General features: G+C 39.0%; 1 protein-coding gene and 1 non-coding gene across 3 annotated transcripts; both read right to left on the bottom strand.

Annotated features, from left to right (window-relative positions):
- Window positions 1-505: 505 nt before the first annotated feature.
- LOC127139251 (uncharacterized) lies at window positions 506-23,856 on the bottom strand. 2 transcript variants are annotated; one of them, XM_051066893.1, is made up of 6 exons: window positions 23,770-23,856; window positions 23,289-23,437; window positions 20,046-20,195; window positions 16,353-16,469; window positions 2,226-2,390; window positions 506-1,912 (listed from the first exon to the last, which is right to left on the bottom strand). In XM_051066893.1, exons 2-6 carry the CDS (start codon window positions 23,382-23,384, stop codon window positions 1,832-1,834), a joined length of 609 nt encoding a protein of 202 aa, XP_050922850.1. In that variant the 5' UTR covers window positions 23,385-23,437; window positions 23,770-23,856; the 3' UTR covers window positions 506-1,831. The 2 variants fall into 2 exon arrangements, with proteins under 2 accessions (XP_050922850.1, XP_050922849.1); XM_051066892.1 differs by having other exon boundaries at window positions 506-2,390.
- Window positions 23,164-23,245, bottom strand: trnal-uag (transfer RNA leucine (anticodon UAG)). Its single transcript has one exon. It is a non-coding gene; the product is annotated as a tRNA-Leu (tRNA).
- Window positions 23,857-23,939: the final 83 nt, after the last annotated feature.

Here is a 23,939-nt window from a genome sequence, read left to right as displayed (position 1 = left end):
CACACAGATGCTCACCATCAGGTGCCAGACACCCCGCACTCCCACCCGTCATCAACACACACACACACACACACACACACACACACACACACACACACACACACACACACACACACACACACACACAAGCTTGCTATGCTGTAGCTCTTAAATCCCTCACCATCATCATTAGGCATCTGATTAGCATAATTAGCACTGTTAACCAGATGAGCTAAGTCGAGCCAGGCTGTGCCAGTCACAACAGCTGACATATGTCACCCTCCCGGCACCTTTCCAGGCTGTTGAAGAGGACACTTGTCTCCATCAGGTGGGTTTATGGCACATTTGCATGTTTTCACTGATTGCTGACTGATAATGTAGCAGCTGATGGTCACAGTGCATTCTGATGCAATATGTGCATAAATGTCCAAAGGGGTGATTTCTTTTCTGAAGGCAAACAGCTTGTAAAGTGACACAGCTCTTGCAGTTATATCAGTTAATAGAACAATACCAAGCTCATTTCGCCAATTTATTCATTCATGTTTGCAAATGCAGATCGCTGCCTTTTGTTTGTGATGCTTAACATGCGCTTCAAGCCGACAGTAAACACGAAAAAAGCAAATCAACAACACTCCTCTGGTCTTCAGCTCACAAGTGAAAACTCACAAACACACTCCAACACTCACAAATAACCAGAGAGGGAAAATGAAAGAGAGAAAGAGAGAGGGAGCGCTACATTTACTGAAATTAAACATTTTCTCATCAGCCTGAGGGTGCAGCAGGCCCACTAATGTATTATTCATCCCCACTTCACAAAGGAACATTAATCAATTATGAAGATATGAGGATCTTAAAGTATAGAGGAGAGACGAAGAGCGGCCCGTTCGTATTAATATGCGGCCGCAATCGTGCGCCCCCCCCAACCCATGCTCCTCAAATCAATATTTTGCAGATTAATTTGGAGCGGTTGTGGCGAGATGGCAGGATGGAAGGAAGAAGGAGGCGGGGGGTAAAGGGGAGGAGAGAGTGTCTGAGGTCTGAATTAAGGTGAAGTGTTTTGTTGTGTGTGTGTGTGTGTGTGTGTGTGTGTGTGTGTGTGTGTTTTTTTTTTTTTTTACAAGTCTGTGTAAATGTATGTACATATATGCACGAAAATATGTTATATGTATGCTGTGGGTACACATACTAACACCACTCATTTACATCATTATAAAAGTTGGGACCTAAAGACCAAAAGGTATTCAAAGTACAAAAGAAGAGACATTATTTTAAATATGTAAACTGCATGAATAATAATTTGAGTCTAGTAATCTTTTAATTGTGGATGAAGGTGTTGTTGTGTGCAGTATTTTGACTTGCTATTTGAGTTCATGAGGAGTGTCTATTAGTTGCCTTAGTTTAACAATTTTTTTTTTTTTTTAATTGGATTAAATTGCCAATTACTACTTCACTTTCTATTATACACTGTTCTATGATACATATTTTTTGCTATGTTCAAAAGAGGCATAATTTCATACAAGATAAGTAAAATGAGGGAATACAATGAAGAGAATCAATTTTCTTATTTGGAGCGCAGTTTACACATTATCACCCACTGCTGAGTAGTCTGGTTAGATACAATAGATCTACTTAATACATTAACATACTCACTTCAGAACTCCTTTATTTTCACCTGCCTTCACAGCCCACTTTTTAACAGCTCAAGCATGGGTCTATCCCTCCACCACAATCCCCCTCTTCCACTCTTCATCCCTCCTCCTCTCCCCTTACACTCTCTTCACCCACTCCTCCTCTCTCCTCTGTTGCTCCTGCGATCTCCTGCCCTCTGGTTTTTGATGCTCTCTTTCATATTTCAGTTTCTGTCTTCTCTCTTCATCCCCTCTCTTTTCTCTTCCAACTCCTTGTGTGGCTCCCTCACAATCAGCTTGGAGAGCTTAACTCAGACACACAAGAAAGGAGACATGTACAAGTGGTCACATCTCTGCATTCTGTCAAACAAAAGATGTAATATTCACCTAATGTAAGAACAAATATGAAACATCAAGACGGTCCAAGGCAAGGCAACATCCTGTAATTCAGCTAAGGAGAGAAGAGGTTAAGAAAAAGATGTCTGAAACAAGTGTCTGACAGCAAGTGGGTGCATTCATGCCTACATTATCAGTTATTTTGCATGCGCAGTATCTACTACACATGTGGAAACACATATGTGCAAATAGGAGTATTAACTCATGCAGGTCTATGCACACCTGAGAATGTGTGTCAGCCCTCTCCTGTTGTAGCAGCTTGCAGTTTGGTGATGCAGATATCTTTCTCAACAATATCATGTTGTCTTTGTGGATCTGCTGCACACAAGACGGCTCACTCTGCAGGTGCACCAGCCTTTTGCTATTCTTCACCACCTGTGTTGCAGTCTGGGCAATGAAGGAGTTAAAATGTGAAAGAGTCTATTAAAGGAAAAAGTTCATTTCAGTGACTGTGGCTAATTATCTGTATGCTGTGTTTCACAAATGTCATGTAATAATTTAAAGTCATTAAAAAACAACATGAGTAGTATTTCATATACATTTCATATTATAATTCATATCTAATATTCATAATACCTCATTTAAGTCAGATAATACTGTAATTATGGAAGACTGCCATCTATATAAGTATTAATTAAATGTTCATATTTAGTCCCTCTCAAGTAAAACACCAATATATCCCTTAAATTCTAATATTTTTTAGTTATTTATGGTGATGTCAAACTATACAGAGGAGGGTTAAGCAGAGGAATGCAAAGCATAAACCACTATCTGTGCTAAATCTGTTGTACTGGTATGGATTATGTAAAGGAAACACTGCAACTATGTTAGTAAACCCAGCATCATTACAGATGAAAACCTTCTACACTAACAAATTCAAAAGAATTGGGCCTCATTGGTGTCAGATTCTGGGAACTTATTCAGCTCATACAGAAACTTATGAGTTATTGCTAACAAACAAAGATCGAATTTCGTGGCGCTGTGTGTATGTGAGTTTGCATCAACAGATCTGTCCATGCATCTGCATTGCAGACATACCAGTTAAACAGAAACACAAGCAGAATGAAAAAATATATCAACATTTGTTGAAAATATGATTAACAGAACAAGCTCCAGTTACTCTACTTGTTTCTCTAAGGCTCTGTAATCACACAAACCACTAATTAGCGGGAGTGCAAATGAGTCAACTCACAAGCAGCATAAACAAACAGTAACCAGCCAACACACACATAAACAACCAACAAGACTGGGTTTACCACAAGCACAAATGTATGTGTGTGTGTATGTGTGTGTGCGTGCATTTTTGCTAGCCTGTGTGTGTTTACGTGTGTCTTAACCATAAGCCACAGAAGACAGTAAAACAGCAGTGGGTATAATTTAGTGACACCCTGTAAGGAGGTGTGGGAAGGCCGTAAAAAACTCTCCCTTTTAATCCCGGCCGGCAACGCCATGTTTGTTACCCAGGGCTCTGAGATATGCTGGTAATTCATCACACACGCCTCGGCTTCCTGTTAAACCTGGCTGCACATGGAGAGCTTCTAGCACAGCTGCCAAAGCAATATCGTAAAAAAAAAAAAAAAAAAGATTTCTCCACCTCTCAGATAGGCTTCTAAACAATAACAAGCACGCTGCAAAAAAAACACCTTAACAAGTCATTTAATTATGTAGGTAGTCTTAGAAAAAGTGAAAAAGTGTACTAATGTGCTAAAATGATAAGATTAAACTAATTTTATCACATTGCTGGTTAACTTATTTAACTTAATTAACTTGAAGCCTGTGACAACACCTTGAAATACTACATGTTAATCAAAATATAGGTGTACTCAATCTACAGTTTTCTATTAAAAGTGAGAAATAGATTACAGATTTTCAAGAGATGAAATTATCTTAACCAACAGGCAGATGTGTTCACAAAGAACTTTTAAGACTGGGCATAATATTCATGACATTTTCTGAGGTGTGATTCTGTATTTTATCCTTTTATAATGTCAAATCAGAACAAATTGAGACGAATGTTAGCTGTTGCTGTAAATACTGCCAGAGTTCGCTCTCCAGGTTAGAGATGACCATGCCCTTTGTTTGCAACTGGATTTTTAGGCCTCTAATTGAGATGCAATCTAGACCAAGGAACCAGAGCTACAGCAGAAAGACAGAGAGGAGAGGGAGACAGATGACATAGATTTTCAAGAAAAACGGTTAAATGAAAACTGCAGAAAGCAAAACAGACGTGTTGCATGAAAGTGTACAACTGTCCTTGTTGTTTCAGGCTTTGTAATATGATACAATTGTTCATAAGAGAAATTAAAGGATGTGTATTGAATATGTTAAGAGTGTGATCTGAATCACAGAGGTGAAAGCCTAATAATCACAATACGATTTAAACACAGCAAATGCTTATAGACAAATAGCATTAAACATCACAGTATATCACTGTTGAGGCCACTGGTTACTGTCTTAAAAATGAAAGAAATGTTACACATGCGAAATCTATCACAACACTAACACTGAATTAACCTTGATGGTTATCTGAAATTGTTAATTAACTTACATAATATTCTTTTTCTTTTTTTAACATAAAATATGAAATGGACAAATAAGCAATATGTGAACATCATGCAGTGCGTGTATAAAGTGTAATATGTGATTCATAAAAAGCAGCAAAGAGTTGCTGAGCCTGGTGAAATTTGAGTTAGGTGACAGCAGCTGGAGCTGATATGTGTCTGTATGTGTGTGCATGTGTGTGTGTGTGTGTGTGTGTGTGTGTGTGTGTGTGTGTGTGTTTCCCAGCGGTGAAAATATGTTAACTCTGCCCAGACACCTCTCTGAGTCACCAGTGACAGCTGTCACACACCCAAGATGGAAGGAGAGAAAAAAAATTTCAGATCACACAGTATTGTGCAGCACTCTTCACAAACACACAAGCACATACAAACACACACACACACACACACACACACACACACACACACACACAATTTCATATTTACAAGCCTCATGAGATGAGTTATTCTGATGAAACTTTGCGCAGATTAAAAATGTTAAACTCACATTTGATCAAGCGTGTCTACACGTTCACACCAAGCAGGGGAGGAAAGGCAAGATTTGACAAAAGTGACATGTGAGTGGATAGAGAACGCTGAGAGTTAAATCTTTCACTTCACAAAAAAAAAAAAAAAAACAGTCAAATAGAGAAAAGCCACAGAGGAATGAGAAAAAAACTGACTTTAGATTATAGTCTGTTTCTGTGTCTAGAAGGAAATGAGAAAATGTGTGTGCTGCTGTGCTATTAATTCAGTAGATTTTTTTTTATTTTTTTTATTCCACTCTAACCACAATGTTCCTTTGTTGTGAATTATCATTTGCTGAGCATTTCCCTAAAAAATGTTTTAAAAAAAGGAAGTGTATAAAAACTGTGCTCCACCAAAGCAACAGATGCCTGTGTGTATAAATGTATAGACAAAGACAATTTTCCCTAAAAACATATACAAATTTCAACTTTTACAAAGGACAAAACCTCTTAGAGCTGCATTACAACATGATTTTTCCAATTATTTTAATGCCTTTTAGATGGAGGGCAAAAGCCTGGCCTAAATATTAGCAATTTCAAAACTTATTTCCCTATCAGTTTGGTGGAAAAATACTTAAATAACCCTCAATTTAGGAGAGACACTTTAGAGACGAATGGCCTGAAATGGGAACAAGTTGAAAATCAAAAGAGGGTTTTGAATGAAAAGTAACTGCAGCCAATTTCATCCCTATTTTCACCTGCACAGTGGGGTGGTGGGCTTAAAGTGTTCTCTGTGTGTATGTGTGTGTACATGTATCTGTGTATTATAGAAAACACTTGCTAGCTGAGATAAGGAACATCATTTTGTCTTAGCCAAGGATTCCTTTTAAAAACACACACACACCAAGCTAATATGTGGTCAACAAAGATTACAAAATAAAATAGGCATAGTTTCTAATAATAGTACATAATGGCTGAAACTAAATTTAATACAGTAGGTAGAGGCTAGATTTTGTATTTTTTTAGCTTCCTTTTATTGTAATAAATATGAAAAAAATGCAACATTCTGATCTGCAACAAGTCAAATAGCAGATTTATTCATGCCATTCATGGTGGGTGTATGCGTGCATGTGTGGGTGTGTGTGCAGATTATTATAAGTCATGACTATGCATGTAAATAATGAGGCTATATGATTTACTATATTGTTATATACAATAAAGTAATTGTGCTAAACAAATGATACAATGTCAAACCAACAGATGAACAAGGAATTCCTATTTAGAGCCCTAAGTGTTGTTATGATTACTGTGTGGACAGAGAGAGCAGGGTGAATGAATGTGACTGAAGAGTGAGTGTGAGTGTGTGTGTATCACTGTGAGAGTGTGTGATATTAAAGCAGGCTCTCGATTTCTCAAGCTGTCACTCAGGCCTATTAGGCAAGGCTAACAAAATTAGTCATGAATATGCAGTAATAACATGCAAATTGCCACCCCTTCCCCCTGCCCTGTATGTGTGTGTGTGTGTGTGTGTGTGTGTGTGTGTGTGTGTGTATGCTTGCCCTCAGGGCTATAGACATTGGCTATGTAAACCTAATTCTTTCTACATCATTACAGAAACAAGGCATAATTCATAAGAATAATATAAACATGCATGTAGCATGGCATACAAGCACACATACATGCATTTACATACACACACACACACACACACACACACACACACAAGAAGCAGGTCCCCTAAACTGCCCTCTTCACATACCAGGGTTTACTTTACAGCAGGTCATCGTTTCCCAGTTTTATGTTGTGAAAGAGTTTTGGTGTTTCCCCTGCCACATTTTATGCTTAAACCCACAAACACACTCATGCATTTGTGCATGTGCATAGACAAACATGTAGACTGTCTGTTGCCTCCATCTCCCCAGGGTGATGTTCGACACAGCCTGGGTGCTGCCACAGCAATTAACCTCCCTGTTAATGAGAAGAGCTCTGTCAAGCAGCCAGATGGCACTGCCTGGCACGCTGCCATGCACACACACATGCACGTATGCACACACGCGGCACATTTACAGATACACACTCGCACGCATAGAGATGCACATATGCAAATGCACACACACTTACTCACAATCCCATCTCACCCTGCCGTGCACCTAACTGTTGCTGGTTGTCAGCGCCCCTCACCCCTCCCTTAGGCACCCCTCCTCTTCCTCGTCACTTCTCATCTGCACTGTCTTCTATGGCTCTCCATCCTCTCTCTCTCTTCCTTCCCTCCCTCCCTCCATCTCTGGCAGCTGCTTATCCATGTCGCAGTACTGCAGATGTCACAACTCACCAGCTGGGAAAACAGCAGGGGAGGAGAAGAGGGGAGATTTGAGAGGAGAGGAGGAGTTTGTTGTATCTCCATATTTGACAATGAGGCAACCAACTGGATAAAGATTTATAGATTCATGCATGGTTGATTGATTGATTGACTGACTGATTGATTGGCTCAGTCATTAGATTAGATGTTTAAGATTTGCAGTTTGTTAGAAATTGTGTCTACAGTCAGCTGTGTCATGAATTTTATATATATGGTATATATTTATGAGTGTGTAACTGGGTAGAGGTGTACTGCACAGGTACTGTTCTGTGTGTGTGTGTGTGTGTGCGCGTGTGTGTTAATGAGTATGGCACTTGGCCGGGGCATGGCCCGCTGCGTGTGCCTGTCTGCGTATCCACACAGCAGCCCACCAGGCCTGCGTATTGATCAGTTAGCTTGGCCTAATAGGAGAAGAGGAGCCTGACCTGGAAAGTCAATATGGGGAAAAAGAGACATATCCTCCTCCGGTCCTGAGAGAGAAGTGGGAGAGAGAGGGAGGGAGAAAAAGAAAGAGAGAGGGGAGAGATAGAGAGAGGAATAGAAAGTAATGTGCTACTACTGTCCTTGCAGAGAAGAAAATAGTAAGGGTAGAGTCAGGAGACTGTCACGAAAACAGCTGGACAACAGAAAAACAAGCAAAGCCATGAGGAAAATAATAATGTAACAATAATGAAGCTCCAGTCTCCTAAGCCTAAATATCTTAGCAGTTTTGTTAACAAAGAAAAGTTTGGAGTTTTGAATTAGAACACTTACACTGAGGGGTACTGCCAGAGAGTGAAATAAGTTAAGTTCCTACCTTTCCCAAATGAGAATCAGGATATTCTGTCAAAGCTTTTTTTCCCCCTACCTAACTAACTTCTAGCATTTGACTGCTTTTGGCAAAGGAAAACAGCACTCAAACTTGACTCAAGTGTTAAAAAAAAAAAAAACCTCTGCAGGAGATTATACTAAGGGAAAATAATTAAAAAATTGGAGGGAGATGGAAAATAAAAAACTGACACCCACTCACACATCAATACATCGATAGATCAATGTGTGTGTGTGTGCGTGTGTGTGCGTTTGGTACACCATTTCAGAAAAAATATATATAAATAAATCTGTTGATAAACAAAAAACCAGAGGAAATGGAAAAGTAGATAAAAGACTTAGGTTTCACCATGCACACACACACATACACACACACACACCTGGCTGAGTGATGCTACCCTGGAGGGTGGCTTCAATCTGATGTGTTTAATGTTGACGCTGGTGGCAAGAAACACACATACTCACCCGCTGTTTCAACCTGCCTGTCATTTCATTTCATGAGACCTGATTTACTCATTTCATTTATTTCATTTTTTTATTATCATATGTGCAGCCATTTAAAATGCTCAAGGTGTGATGCAAATCCCCACATCTCTGACAGCGAGTACACTGACTGAGGATCCATCACACCCTTCAGTGTGTTTCGCAGGAATGGCAAAGAAACCCTGTACAGCCACAAACTCAATTGTGCCACACTGTGCCAGACCACCGATTCCTGCTTGGCTAGGTGCTTTAATTGGCTGCACTGCAGGCTGTCAAACTACTGACTGGTTACTTCCTACCATATCTGGATGTGTTCTTAGTTTTCATATGACAGCTTCTGGAAAAAACAAATATTGACTGCAATATTATCCCTATGTTTGGAAATCAGTTAATTTGTTTGATGACATGACAGTAAACGCTGCAAAGTCAACTTCTATGAAGTATTTGACAGACTTGTGTTTCTGGTCAGTACAAGTAGTCATTTGAAAGTTGATGTGAAGGAGCAGTTACAAATGGTTACGGTTACATGGTTTACATTTATTTGCAAGAAATGTTTTACTTGAAAAAAAATGCAGGATGTTCCTGACCCTGTGGCTGAGCTACTAAAGGCACTCACCATACAGAGAAAGCTAAAAACATTGAAAATTGTCACTAGGTGAGTTTAGCTTTAGCACATGATGGATATTGCTGAAACACAACTCATTTTCATATCAAACCTCTCCCTGGTCTGGTGAGTCCAGGTGTCTAGCTAGCAATGGCAAAATCTGGAATAGGTACATATGTATGAGCATGAAGATTTAGATTCAGAAAATGCTACTTTCATTAGTTTTGTCAAAATGTGTGAAACTTGAAATACAAATCTGTCTTTCCAGAATGGTCTACAGTAGAAACAGAACAAGTCTTTAGGGGCCTTGGAGCACTGCATGGTGGGAAATATCATATAGGGATTTGCATATTGCCATAGGGACAGTGGTGTTACGACAACTCCCTAAGGAGCTCAACCTCCCTAAGGAGAGACAGAGTCCCTGAGGCCAGCTCTGTTACCTTTCTCTACACTGGGGTACCTGTGAGTGTGTGTGTGTGTGTGTGTGTGTGTGGTCAATTTATGGAGTTATTATAAAGAAGTTATTACATATCTGAGTCAAGAGTAAACTTTTCCTGAGATAAAATTGCCTTATTGATGAAAAAGGAAGTTGAGTACCTGATAATCATTACAAATTAGCCATACAACATGTCCCACATACCTGTGTGGGATGGGAGCCACATGTCCAACATGCTCATCCAACGACAAAGTCCCCAGATCAACCTCAGACACCAACGGACATCCACATTATTTAGTCATATAGAGAATTTGCAGCAATGATTAAGAAGACTGTGTAATGTACAGCTACAAGTGAAAAAAATGAATATACAACATGGTCTTTAAAGGGAAAAACTATACTACACTTGCTTTCCTGAAACAACATAACAAATATTAACATGATACATATTCAAAGAGTGTTAAATTTTCACCTGATGCAACTTTGACTTCTATTTATTAATTAGACACTTCTCAATATAAGAGAATATAAAAAGAAGTGATTTTTCAGATCCTGTAAACTGATGAAGTTTGACAACACAGAGGGATAGATGTGTGAAGTCTGTCACCTCAGAATTTGCATCTTGATGACCATGACAACATGACGAGAGTGTCATGGGAAAAAGAGAGAAGAAATTAAAATCCAAAGTGTAACTGTATTAACGATTTAGGTAAAAAAAAAAAAAAAAAAAAAAAAAACTCTCTGCTTTGCTTATTTTCAAAACAGGGCCGACTGCGCACAAATCACCCAAATCAAATCACAAAAGCTGACAAAATCTAATCAAATATAGACGAAAGAATTGAAGATGAAATGTGAAATATGATTACACTAATACCTTAATAATTTGGCTTTCCTCTTTGGGAATTTAAGAAAAAAATGTATTTGACGCAATAGTTGCACAGGAAGTCACTTGCTGTGAAAGGAGGACATTGAGATGAAGAGACAGTACATTCATAGATAAAAGTGTACACGAAGACACAAACAGACACAGTCTTCTCTTCATTCACAGATGCAGAACAACTTCTTGGACTCAAATAACCCTAGCCATTACCCTGTCTGCCTGTCTCTGCCTGTCTCCTTTTCTAACTGAACTGTGTGAGGGTCAGCATCGTCATTGTGAGGTCAATTATAACTGCATGTACAAAAAGACAACATAAAAAAAATACAAATGAACTGAGCTCAGAAGGGAAGTAAAAGTTACAGCTGCCCAGAGAATACACAGACTGGGACAAAGGAAAAGAGGGGTGAACAAAGAGCTGAAAAGAGAAAGAAGGAGATGTAACGACAGAGAGAGATAAAGAATAAGACTTACAGAAGTAGAAGGAGAGACAGGGGGCTTGATAGAAAGAGAGAGAACCAGCAGTACTGGTGAAATATCGGCCACTCTATCGCTGTGGTGACAGGGGTCACTCCGGGAAAAGGAAATCAATGCTGACAGCAATGACTCACAGGTCAACACATAGCCCTGTGTGTGAGCGTATGTGCATCTGTTGGTGTGTGTGCTTTAAGTATGAGCTTCTGTGTGTGTGTTTTAATTATGCATATGCTCACGAAAAGTATGCTTAAGTGTGCAACTGTGTGTTTGTGCATATGCAGAATATAGGTTAGTGAAATACTACCCAAAATATACTCACATGAAAACATGAAAGCATCCAAAAGAGGAGCTGGTGCGGATGGAAAGACGAGATTCAATCCATTAAATGTGAAATTAATATTTGATGCGGGATGCAGGCAGACTGGCTACCTTTATGTCTGGCAAATGAACAAGTTGCTTTTTAGGACAACACTTTCAAATACGGTAAACAACAACTGAAAAACACAGACTTGTTAAGTTTTTCTACCTCACTCACAACTCCACTGTAGAATGACAAGTAATATCATTTGTATTTAAGCACCTTGTATCTTTAATAATCATAACAGAAAAGCCTTTAATCATTTGTTTTATCACTGATTCACTAACTGACTAATTTACCAATTCAACTTAATATACTGATTTCAGTATTGAGAGCCTTTTTAAACAATAATGTGTACATTATATTGTATTGCATAGTTTCAGTGGACCATTATTGGTCTATATGAAAAAACAGTCAAAGTAAGACTCGGCATAGACTAATGTGTCCTCATCTGGTCTCCAAGGAAAGACACACAATTAGACATAAACACAAAAGACAAATAACACTTTCTCCCCCAATCATAAAACATTCATATTCCAATGCATCCGCAACTGTGACAATGAGGAGACCTGGCACACGTAGAGGTCAGTAGCTAATATGGGTGGGCTGTGTGTGTTTGGAAGTGTGAAAATGTGTGTGTATGCGTGCCTTATATACCCTTGGGTTAGCAGGAGCTACGATCTGCTTACATTATTAAGGTGAGTAGTAGGCTGTGTTATGTATGCCTAAACAGCCAGTCAATTCATTACAGATGCAATCCCCTAAGTACATGAATAAGCACACAGCTTCCTCTCATTCGCTGCCTTTCTGAACTGTAAAGGAGAGAAAATATTGGTGTGGCGCAGAGCGCTTTAGATAAATCAGAAACAGGACCAAATTAATAATAAGGAATAAAACAACATTAGCTGATTAAGTATGTATGGCAGAGTGGCAGCTGTAATTTACAGGCAGCTGGGCTGGGTGTCCGGAATAAGGTCTCATTACGGATCACAATGTGTGTGTGTGTGTGTGTGTGTGTGTGTGTGGTGTGTGTGTGTGTGTGTGTGTCCAGCCAGTTAGTAATCCGTCACCAGTGGTCTCAGCTTTATGAAAAGACCTGCAATCTATGATAATGAGTCCTGTGAAGGTTATGACCACAGTAAACTCATTTATTAAGGGGAGGGCTTACGGGTATACGTGTGTGTCTGTCTGTCGGTGTGTCTGCCTGTGTTACTATTAAAGAGTCATGGGGTAATATAGTGTTAAAGTAATGGTCAAAATCAGCACAGTGCATGAGTGAGAAAAAAAGAGGCAAGAGAGTGAGAGAAACGGAGAATACATTACATGGATGTTGCATCACATCAGTTAGTTTTCTGACTCAGTTTTAAGACAAACAGAGCAGGCATATGCAACGCATTCTTATAGAAGGTGCTCTGTCTGTTACAAGCAGTACTGATACTTCCAAAGTGATCACATCTCAATCTCCAGTAGAGAAAGTAAGGATGTGGAAAATAGTCAAACAACTCCTGTCACTAAGGATCTGTTCACTGTTAGACACTGGAGAAAAGACAGTAGTAGTAGAAGATATACAGTAGAAGTAGCAATAGCAGTACATACACTTGTAGTTATAGCAGAATTGGTAATATTAAAAGTTGTAGTAGAATTACCTCTACTGTAAAAAAAAAAAAAAAGAAAGAGACAAAGAAAACTTATTACAGCAACAGTCATTCACAGAATCAGTACACTTTCTCCCCTCGCTCTCTGTCCTTTCCCCTCTTTCTTTTCCTTTGTTTCCAGTCTCCAACCTCATCACATTCTCTCGTCTCCTCCTGTCTCATTCATTTGCCCCTCACCCACGTCTCCTCTTCCCTGCTCCCCCCACCCCCTCACTTTCCCGTTTCTTGTTTCTTTTCTATCTGAAAATAGCCATCCATTTACGCAATCATTCCATTTTTCCTCTACCCTCCATTCCTTTTGTCTGGAGCTAGGTCAACTGAAAGCAACAGAGGAGAAAAAACAAAAGCAGGAACGTGTGTGCATGAGTCACCAGATCACAACAGAAAGCGAGGGATGAAAAAAATAGGATAACGCAACTCATGGTGATGGTGACTGGAAGGGACACGCCAGTGTCTTGTTCTACTATCTCTACGGCTACATGTTTAGAGTGAGTGTGTACTAAAAAAGTGGATTTTAATTTTGTCCAGACTGAGCTTGATGCAAGTGTAAAGTGATGCAACTATGATGATAGCCTACAGGAAAAAACAAACATCTGCTGCTGTACATTCAGAGCTTTTTTCTGGGCCATGTTGGAAAGATACTATACGGCATCAAATGTATGGGATGAATTTATATATAAATATTCAGTATAAATTCACGCAAGTTTATTCCATTTTTAATTGTACATCCTAACAGTTCATATCCAATATTCACTTTCCACTGATATAAAACTAAGAAAATCAACAAATCTTTACGTATGAAAACCTGGAACAAGCACATTTTAATTTAATAAGTGACCTAAACGAGCAATCAGTTAATACATATGTAGATTAATATTCTGTCGATTGGCTGATCAAATAATCAACTAATTGTTTCAGCACTTCACTGTAGCAAATCACATTATACTAAACACAGCTGGTGCATTCTGTAAAAGTTCTGTCCACTACATATTTGTGTTCATAAAATAAAACTGAAACAAAATAATTACATACAGATTAGGGAGCCACAGTCTTCTCAGGGTATCAGATGGACTGGTTACAGTTCCATCCTGTGGCTGATATATTAACAAAGGTTTACAAGGGCAGAGCACTACATATGTAAGTTTGGCCTTATGGCTGACCTTACAATGCACTTAGTATCCTGCACAGGGAGTAATGCTGCAGCCACTCCTACAAGCCATTTATTCCAGCTAACGACCGTCAAGCACTCATAAATCAGCATTAGGAACCTCTTTGGCCCTCTCTCTCTCCTTTAGTTTCCCCTCTCTTTGGCTCTCTCCTTTCCTCTGATATTTTCTCCCCCTTTGTCTCATGCCTTCTTGTCTTCGCCCTTGTCCACTCATTTTTATATTTTATCTCTTATATTTAAAAAATCTTTAAACTTACAGCTCCTCTCATCCAAACTTTTCCCCTCTATGTCTGTTTGTCCATCTCATGCTCTTTCTGGTGATCTGATTTTCTTTTTCTTTAGTAGTGGTTTCCTCTTCTTCTATCTGCCTCTCTTTCCTCCCTTACTCCTCACCATTTTTCTACCCTTCCTGTTGTTTATGTATCTCTCCTCTAACCCCCTGCCATCCATCCTCCCTCACCCTCTCCTTCTGAAAATTCCTTTCCCTGCAGATAGAGACGGTGTCCCTGAAATGTCTAACCTGGTATTGGCACCTCTATTGATTTTAATTAAGCTAATTAGTTCATTATTCCAAGGATCAAACTGGGGCATCCATTACTGCATAGGGAGAGACTGGGGGTTGGTGGGGGTCTGGGAAGGGTGGGGGCAGTGGAGTTAATATGGTAATGAAGACGATCAATTATCACTCACAGCAAAGTCATTAACAACAGCATTAGCATAGTCAACCATCGCAACCCTCTGACCTCCCTGCTCTCTCTTTCTCACACTCTCGCTCTCCCTCCAAGCAGCTGCTACACAAGCAAATGTATGCATGTGAGCGATAAAGGCCAAGAGAGAGAGAATGATAAAGGTCGCAAAGTTCAGAAACGGTTTTTAATGCAGACCTGAATTGAGTCAGTCTCTCACTGACTTGAGCAGAGTGGTCACTACAGAGGGTCAGCTAGGTTTCAGGCAACTGCTTTTTTATGGCCAAAACGTGACTAGTATAAAGGCTAGGCAGTCTAATTCTTTCTTAATCAGTGATAGCAAATAAAATATATCAATAATGCTATTAAAACTAATCCCATTAAATTGTTGGGAAAAGTGACATATATTTGTGTAACTGCTGTCACATGGAAACAAATTAAAGCTGCTCTAGATTCTGTAAGTGTGGCTGTGAAGCTAACCAGTTGCATGATTTCAAAAAAGTTGTGGTCATTCTGAAAAAGGGGCTCTTTTATTAATTCCAGAAAAGTTCATCTTTTGGAGATCAAGAGGCTTTCATCCAGCAGCTACGGCATTACATACAGACTTCCTCTTTCATGTACTGTTTTGCTGAACAACAATCAGGGAAGGAAAATGGGTCTTAAGAGTGCTACTAAAGAGGGTACTCCACATGACAGGAAAAATTATGTTCTCATTAGCATGAATTAAGTCATGAGACCAATTTTCTCATTTGGTTCCCGAGCCTTAAGATTTTAATAGCCCCTGTTCTGTGGTTTATGGGGAATGTCATAAATAGTCACTTTGTGAATCACACAAAAAAAATTGGAGACTCTCATCACAGCTGGAGACATTCCCAGCATTCAGTTTGCAAATTTGTAGTTGACACTTGTTATAACCTATTTGTTCTCTTCTCAGATACAAATAAGACAAAAGAAATTAGGTCTTGTTTGTTAACCCTGTCTTTTATAAACAAGGAAAGCTAACAAGCATGGCAAATTGAATACTTCCAACTTAAGCCGCAGCACAACAGAATAAACACATCTCCCATGCAAATGCAGAGTCTCAAAATGTGTTTACTAATGTGTGGGGGTTTTGACGATGCCTGGTATGGTAATAACTTGAAAACTGTGTGGGAATGGTGAGATGATAGGTTGAGTGGATCAAAGAGAGGGTCAGTGATCCCTACTGATCTGCTCTGATCTACACTGATCCCCCGCAGGCCTTTACAGTCCCCCATACTGCCCTGCAGGCCAAGGGCCAAACTCTTGGAATTAAAACATGTACCACACAGACAAATACACACAGAGATTTACACAGTGTGCACATAATGCATGAATAAAGTGTACCAAATTGCAGATCAAATGAAGAAAGAAAAAAAAGTGAAGACAGCAGAAGAGACGTAATAATACTCACATCAAGGTTGTGCATGAGTCCAGTTTGTTGGATGAGCTTTGTAATGGAGTTCATGTCTGACCTCAGATGTCTAAGATGATGTCTAACCTCTAGGGTTGTCCTCTGTTGATTCAGGTCCTAAAGAAGCCATTGAGAGACGATAAATTAATAGAGCCACAGGCCTGACCATGAGGAAACAACGAGAAAAAAACATAAACTCCATGAAACCTTTAGACCCCCCACTCAGCCTTCATACTGTTAAAAGACTTCCGGCTGGGTTATGCTAAAAAAGAGCTAATTTATATGCTGTGTTTTCTGACCACATTTTCCAACTGTGTCTGGCATGTTTTCGGACCACCTCAGACTAAAGAAATCTTGATCTGTGACCTTTTTTACCTGATAGATAAAGGTCAGATCATGAACAAAACAGCAACATATCCTAACAAACTCGATTCCATACAACGATTGACCAATCAACCCTCTTACCATCTGCAGCCAGCTTTAAGTGGAGGAAAAACATGGTGAGATAAACGGACAATGGTTTGGCCCTTGTCATTTACGTTTTCCTAATTATATGTCTTAAATTAAGCATGAGTGCTTTATCCATCCTCTAACTGTCCTTGAAATCTAAAATTGGCAACCATCTGGCCAATAAAAGTGTCTTTAAGCAAGACACTGAATCCCTGCCAGCTCTAGAAGTTGCTCTATTGCTGCCCTTGTGCCTTTGACCTGCCTGGAATAAAGCTAGAGGAAAAAACATTTCTACAGGGATCAATAAAGTGCCAGTTTTATTGCATTATATGATTACTAATCCTTAAGCTGCCATAAGCTGCCAAAATGACTGTCCAACAAGAGTATCACCCAGAAGATCGAAGGAAATGACTTAAGAGCAAGTTTCTCCATAAGTTTTCCAAAAACTCCTCAGCACTAATAATAATGGTTTTTATTATAACCAAATGACAAAAAGAAAGTTCAGCATTTTCCATGCATTTTCCCCTTTACTGGAAATCTAGCTAACCATAGAAATTGATACTAGCTAGAGCACCACAAGGACTGGGAGTCTACACTCTAATACAGACTTTTCAATGCTGTTTTAGAGCCCAGCTCCCACTGGGACAACCGACCATATATCTACATACTTTAATAACCACAATAACCTGTGTCAGTGAATACTACACTACTGGAGAGGACGAAAGGTTTTGGTGTTAGAGCTTGTTGCCACACCTTCCTTGAAAGTCAATATAAAAGTTTTAACCTGCACCAATTCAGTGAGGCTGACCAATTAAAGACAATAGTGTCACTTGGGTTATTAATAGTCCACATGCTAAATTAATTGTCTTATAACCCACTTAAAGGGTACTACAGGTTAGAACAGATGTTCAGTCTTATTCACAGAGTCCTGTCTGATGACATGACATCTTCCTATGGATGACAAATAGACAACGGGCTAATTGCAGCAGTCTAGAACAGAGAAAACAAGCCTTGGATTTCATGACATTATGACCACAAAACTAACTCCGTTTAGTGTCCATTACAGTTCAACCCTATTGTGCATCAACAAGGCCATACACTACGATTCAATCAGACGTTAGCCAAGCTCCCATTACAGAGCTCATTGCATCGTTTACATGGTGGAACGGTCCATAAGTAGCTCTAAATGCTCTTCATTTGATTGGATTTCACATTACGGACATCAGAGCAGAAACACACTGTTGTCCCCTGACTACCCTAATAGACTGTTGAGTGAGGCAGTCCATTTGTTTGTATTTGTTTACCAATCTGGACCCTGAAAACATACAAAGTAACATAAACAGACACTGAGAGCATCATTCAAGAAGGGTGAAAATGGAGATTCAAAAGCTCAGAAGATGGGTCAATAGCACGGCAACAAACTGTTATATTCCCTCTTTGGCTGCCAAAATAAGCTGTTGTTGTCACTAACAAAAACAAAATTGTGCAACCAGATGAATAGAAGTACTCAACTAAGAGAATGTCGTTTAATCAGTTTTACAATTTTTTTCTTCACCTATTTCCCTTTGGTTGTAATTTTTAATCTACAAGAGAGAGCAAAATAAATTAGTACAGAGTATAAAATCCCATTACCTTTAATAACATGGAAAACTAATAAAGGTCTTGGCCATTTTCACTATTCAGTAAACATACATTGCGCTATAGTTTGCAAGAACCATATTGTATAGCCTATTCAGTAAAGGCATCTGAGTAAGCCCTATAGAAGAGGTGCTGCGGAGATACTGGTATTTTCTGTTGCTAAAGCAATGTCAATGCCAAGAAAATTAAGTTTTAAATTGATGAAAGTTAAAAATTGACAGCTTTGAATGTTGAGAAATTCAAAGCATTGTATTGCAGTGACCTTTGTGACCAGTGTAGAAAGCACACAAAGCTAGCCCTCTGACCTTCTACATAATAGCAGATAAGTACTTTGATGTATAATAGGCCATAATTACTTTTCTGTGTGCCAAATCCACTCAGAAGTGCGAATATTGATAGAAGCCTGGCCATAACTGAAATGGAACAATACCTTAAGGTCACTACATCAAGTAGTGATGATGTCTTTATAGTTCTGCCTTGCATTGATGCAATCTTGAAAAAAAGAAAAGGAAAGAAAAAACACTTTGGTTGAGCATTTTTGCACGCTGCTTTCCACCTCCAGTCCACTAAGAATTAATGCTAATTTGTAGTTTCCTACCAGAAAATGGTTGGGGCCACAAACTTAAAAGATAATTGTAGAGGACCTTCTCTGCTCAACTCCTTTTTCAGTTTACATGCAGCTTATCCTGAAGAGTTCACTGTATCTTTAACACCAGGTCTCAACAAAGAAACTTTTGCCATTATTCCTCAAAACATAAACCCGCCACACTCATCCTAATTTCTTTCCTATGTTGCCATTACTCTAGAAAGTGCTATTATTCTGTCTAATCAATGAAGAATTTCCATTGATTTAACTGTTAACCATATTCAGTGTGATCTCAACTGATTGGATTCTGTAAAGTCGAAGTGATCTTGGCCTTAAGCAATGTACACAAACAAAGGATCCTGGAGACAATGGTGCTGCAGAACAGAAAAAAAAGCCACAAGCTGTTATTCTCTCTTTTTTTCCTCTCTCTTTTGTTTTCTCAATTTAAAAAAAATCTTACCACTGTTGTGTTCATGTTTGGTTGACATCTGAAGTGTTTATGAGTAGACATTACAGTCTACATGCTGCTCCACTTATTGCAGAGTACTCAATAACTGTCCCTGGTTAAACAGGAAGGTAATATATCTATCACCTGGATGGCTGAGCCTGATTTTTATTTTACTTTTTCTTTAAGCTTAAAAGTAATTTTTGTTCTTATATATTCATGTTCTTGCGCACACAAGGGGTAAGCCATAGGTATGTTCCAAACTATACAGTATATATTAAAATCCAAATTTCCAAACTTGTGTTTTATCAGCTACTAAAAATGTTTTCAAGTGTATGTTATCTGAATGTATAATGGCATTTTTCTGTTATTTCTCTGGCTGGGTATACTGTGAAATGTGCCACTAACAATATTCCAAGCTCCTTTATGTATTGAAACCCTGAGGATATAAATACCATAAAGATTACTGTAATTTTATTTTAAATAAAGAAATATCAAAGAAAGTAGTGACACTGTATCTGAGTTAATTATCTCATTAAACTGAAATGCAACAAAACATTATCAAAAAACTTACATCCAAGATACAGTCAGAGGTGTGCGGCTTAATTTCCAAATTGGAGAACTTGTGGTCAGCTTCCATCTGTAGATCCTCAATGGTCTGAACCAGCACCTGGTTCTGGTCTGTGAGGTCATTCACATAAGACCGCAGGAAATCCTCTTTCTTCTGAAAGAATAACAGCACAGCTGATCAAACTGCAGTTTATTTGCTGTGTTTTGACAAGCTGACAGTAGAACCAATCTGTTTTCTTTCTTTTTTTTCTTTTTTTGGTCTATAATGCAAATTGTTTTACAGTGTTAAGTCAGTCAAATCAATGACAAACAAAATCCACATTCAAAACAAGAGAGTGAATAATTGTGCATCACAATTACATTCAACAGCCACTAACTGACCAAATCCAACTGTTTCTGTTAATTATTACATTTATATACAACTATTTTGCGTTAGTTTTGTATGCTTTAGGGGAAAACATAATTGTATTTTTATTAATATATCAACAAAGTATTAACTGGGGACATATCTGTAAAATGCTCTGTTTGTTCTTTCTACAATATCCACTTGTGGTAACTAAATCACAATATACTAATTCATAGTTATGTTTAGGCAATTAAAATGCATGGTTATAAAGTAATATTAAATAAACAAAAAGCCAGTGTTTTTATAGTATGGATGGGGAGTAGGGACACATACCCAAATCTAGGGTTTTGAAGTCAAGCAATCCACAGTGTACCGAGTCGCCAACCCCTAACTTCCTCCCTGCAACTTTTCACGATTGCAAGTGATTTAAATGTAATATAAAGATAGTTCATAAGAGAGTGGGATGCAAAGACAGTATGTCATCCTCTCTGACCTCTAAATATGGTACTCCCACTGGGCAAATCAGTGTTTTTGAAATTGACAGACTACGTCAAGAGTGAGATGCATAAGATTCATCAAAACTCAAAGTGATGTCAGATATCGCTTTGACACACAACTGTATGAACAGGAAAACAGGGACTTGCATGCTTTCAGTGATGGCCTCACGAGGGAAACATGAGAACTCCCCAGACAAACAGGATAACAGAATCTGAAAATGTATGTTTTATTTAGTTGTATCTAACCCTTATGTCTTCAGAGTATTCCCACTGAGAAGAAAAATCTGATTTAAAAAGGAGATACATCAGATGGGGAGTCAATAGTCTCCCAGGGAAGGTTGTGATTCTTTTACTTTGGGACAAAAACGCACATCTGAAGACAACTAGCTGTAAATGTGGTGGTGGTGTGATGATGGTGGTGATATCCACTGTTGATATCTTAAAATACCATCCAAGAGCTAATCATATTTTTAAATCAAATTTAGTCCAGCTTTATTGTCTGTTGTAGTCAGTTTTCACTCACTTTACCTAGCCTTTATAACCACAGATTTGTTGTTATTTAGACTTTGAAATTGAAAATATTGTTTTACTTTCCAAAACCTATAAAACTGGCCCTGCCAGACAGGGAGGTCAGGTACTCTTGGCTTTCACAAAGTAACCTACCTAGAATTCACAATAGATGACCTCTGAACTGTATCATCAGATAGGATACTCCATGAGCAGGGAAGAGTAGGTAGTTTGTCAGAGGTTAAGGCAGGCTCAGAAAAATACTATTACCTGTTGCTGCTTTGTGTCTGTAATTCTAAGTTCAAGTGTTATTATTTACAAAAAAATAACAGGTCACCTGAACATGCTCCACACCTGACATAATATATTGAATCGGATTTTCAGGACATTTATTTATCTGAGTCAAAAAACCTGCTTGTGCATTTGTTCTTTAAAGGGATTGTACAGTTAGCCAGATACCCAACACATACAATGATTGTGGCTCTGTTGAAGGGAAGAGCCACTTAAGTTCAGAATTATTTTGCCTTGGAGGAGCACCTGTACATCTGTGTTCATAAACGGCTGTCCCCTACAGCCAAAAAAGTCAACAAAAAGTTTATACCATCCCCTGACGCATAATATAACACTGTTGTATAGCCTCAGGGAGAGTAACTTTACAAAGATGGTATATGTGACAGCATTCAAGATAACATCCTAGGGTTAAAGTTGTATCTTAAGGCGTAGAATTGAAATGGAGCCATTACACGACACTCAGTAGCATGTTGGTACAGCTGGTCATGGTGACTGCCCTAAACATAAGGCAAAAAAATGTTTAAATTAATTCTTTAATTGGGAGTTTGTCCAAGTGTTTTAACATGGAAAGGTCATAATCCTAAAGTGGGTTTATGGATGAATGGCCACTGACAAGCTTTATGATTAACTGTCTACATCAACCTTTTGGACTTGGGAGCTCCTGGGTTCTAAACACGTAACCTTGTTAAGCAGGCCCTCAACTGGGGCCGGCTAACCGAAACCCATCTCTGAAACCTTGTTACACTTGCTTTGATGCACAGCTCAGCTCACACAGGCTACATTCTGTACCTAAATGATGTCACATGACAATCCTGATGATTAGAAACCTCTCTTTTTTAAATATGAGCGTGGATCTGTGTTCCTGATCTCTGCCGCTTAGATGGAAACATAATGCAATTTGCCACCTGTTACAAGTGCTGTGGCTTTATGAAAGCACCCCTGTGCTTCCTGCTGTCATTCATCTGACAGGACAGAGGTCATCTTCTGATGCCCGAGTCACGGCGAACAGGATGCTCTTTGATTTGTATTGGATGGATGATAACCTAATGACAATAGATGTCTGCAGAAGACTACACATCCTGTAGAGACTTAAGGTCTGAATGGGGTCTTCAATAATGCTTTTTTTAAACCCAATTTATGCTGTTATCCCTGCAGAGTTTCCCCAGTAAAATGGGTAAATGTTTGATTTCTGTCTTATTTTAGTCACTAAAGGATACAGTACCACTCACTACTTGATCATGTCTGATTAGACAATTGACTCACTCCACTATCCTCATCTTATTAGAAACAGACACAAAGTGCAGTAATATCTGACATTACAGATTTTTGTTGGGAATAATATTAATAATATTAATATTATATCAACAGAGAAGTGTCTGTGAATGGCACTCATTAACTAACATTGTTAATATCACATCACACAGTGTGAAGCAGAAGTTTTAACACATCCATCTTAACTAGTCACACCTAAATGGTCATAATGGCAGCGGTGGGATTCGAACCCACGCCTCCAAAGAGACTGGAGCCTAAATCCAGCGCCTTAGACCGCTCGGCCACGCTACCGTTGATTTTAAAACCTGTGGCATTTGCATGAAACTTTTCTCACCTGGTACAGTTCCTCGCGAGTTACAGTTGTGTCCAGCTCCAGCCATCTCAACCTCTCCTCGTAAAGTCCTTTGAACTCGTTTAGAAGCTGTTTCATGCTGTTTGTCTCAGTCCCTGGACTCTGGACGACTACCTCCAGGTTTACTTCTCCTGAGGGAGAAAGGAGGTTCAAAGTATCACCTCCGTGTAACGACAGCTTCGAGTTTTTCCCTGACTCCAGTGCTATTGTCTTTTGGCTCATACTCGTACGACTTTTCTGCACTGTTTGAATAAAGTACCTGCGCTGTTTGTGAGAAAACAAACTGCAGGCTTGAAAAAGCTAACAAACGCTAGCTAAGACTCATTATTATGGCTCTCCGCTGTGGTTTAATCTTTTCACAGCCTTACAGTTTACATTATCAGACCATTGTAGAGCAACCTGCAAAAAGTTAATGCATGGCATTTTGAGTGCGTGTAAGACAATATCTGTGTGAGTGATTTACCGTGGCCTCACCAACAATGTGGTCGTTATGTGCCGTTACCACAACGAGGACTGTGAATTCATCACTACTGGACGCTTATCCCTGCAGATTGCCGCTGGGTTGGCGCTGCATGATCCGATTGGGTTATTTTAACCACGGGCTTCGTAATCGTGACGTTCCTGCGCAGCATT

Source organism: Lates calcarifer, linkage group LG24, assembly GCF_001640805.2.
Source record: "Lates calcarifer isolate ASB-BC8 linkage group LG24, TLL_Latcal_v3, whole genome shotgun sequence".
NCBI lineage: Eukaryota > Metazoa > Chordata > Actinopteri > Centropomidae > Lates > Lates calcarifer.
The sequence above is the reverse complement of the archived record's forward strand: the minus strand, read 5'-3'. Positions and strand labels throughout refer to the sequence as shown.